The sequence below is a fragment of the Seriola lalandi genome, unplaced genomic scaffold, assembly GCF_002814215.2.
Source record: "Seriola lalandi dorsalis isolate HSWRI2012SDOR001 ecotype SW California unplaced genomic scaffold, Sedor1 jcf7180002050810, whole genome shotgun sequence".
Lineage (NCBI taxonomy): Eukaryota > Metazoa > Chordata > Actinopteri > Carangiformes > Carangidae > Seriola > Seriola lalandi.
Genome location: NW_019521363.1, coordinates 2,054 through 2,665, shown reverse-complemented (window position 1 = coordinate 2,665; position 612 = coordinate 2,054). Strand labels below are relative to the sequence as shown.

Below are 612 nucleotides of genomic sequence, written 5' to 3'. Positions count from 1 at the left end.
TGGATCTGTAATCGGAAATATTGCAAAGGATCTGGGACTTGATCTGGGCAGACTGTCCGCTCGCAAAGCTCGAATTGATACAGAGGACAGCAGTGTTAAGTACTGCGGTGTAAATCTGAATACTGGGGACTTGACTGTTCAAGAAAGGATTGATAGAGAAGCGCTTTGTGCGAAAAAGGCATCGTGTGTTCTAAAACAGGAACTCGTTCTGGAAAATCCATTGGAACTACACCGTATTAGTATCCGTGTTCAGGATATTAATGATAATTCACCACAGTTTAAGGAGGATTCACTTAAGATTGAAATTCAAGAATCGGCAGTCAAGGGCTCGCGCTTTCTGCTAGATGAAGCACACGATGGAGATATTGGAGAAAATGCTGTTCAGGGCTTCTCACTTCAAGAGAACGAACATTTCAAACTGAACGTTAAGTCAAAAGGCAGTGGAAGAAAATATGGGGAACTAGTCTTAGACAAAGAATTAGACAGAGAGGACAAAAACGAGATTATGCTGTTGCTTAGCGCTTTTGATGGTGGCTCTCCTCAGAGATCAGGCACTGTGGTCATACACGTCACTGTCCTGGATGCTAATGATAATGTACCAGTGTTTAGCCA

At 42.8% G+C, this 612-nt stretch overlaps 1 protein-coding gene across 1 annotated transcript in view; it reads left to right on the top strand.

Annotated features, from left to right (window-relative positions):
• Positions 1-7: 7 nt before the first annotated feature.
• LOC111649445 (protocadherin gamma-C3-like) overlaps positions 8-612 on the top strand; it is a gene marked incomplete at both ends in the record, with an annotated part of 2,071 nt that continues 1,466 nt past the window's right edge. The window contains one exon of the mRNA XM_087171983.1: positions 8-608. Coding sequence (XP_087028109.1) covers positions 8-608 — 601 coding nt within the window. The remainder of the gene's footprint in view (positions 609-612) is intronic.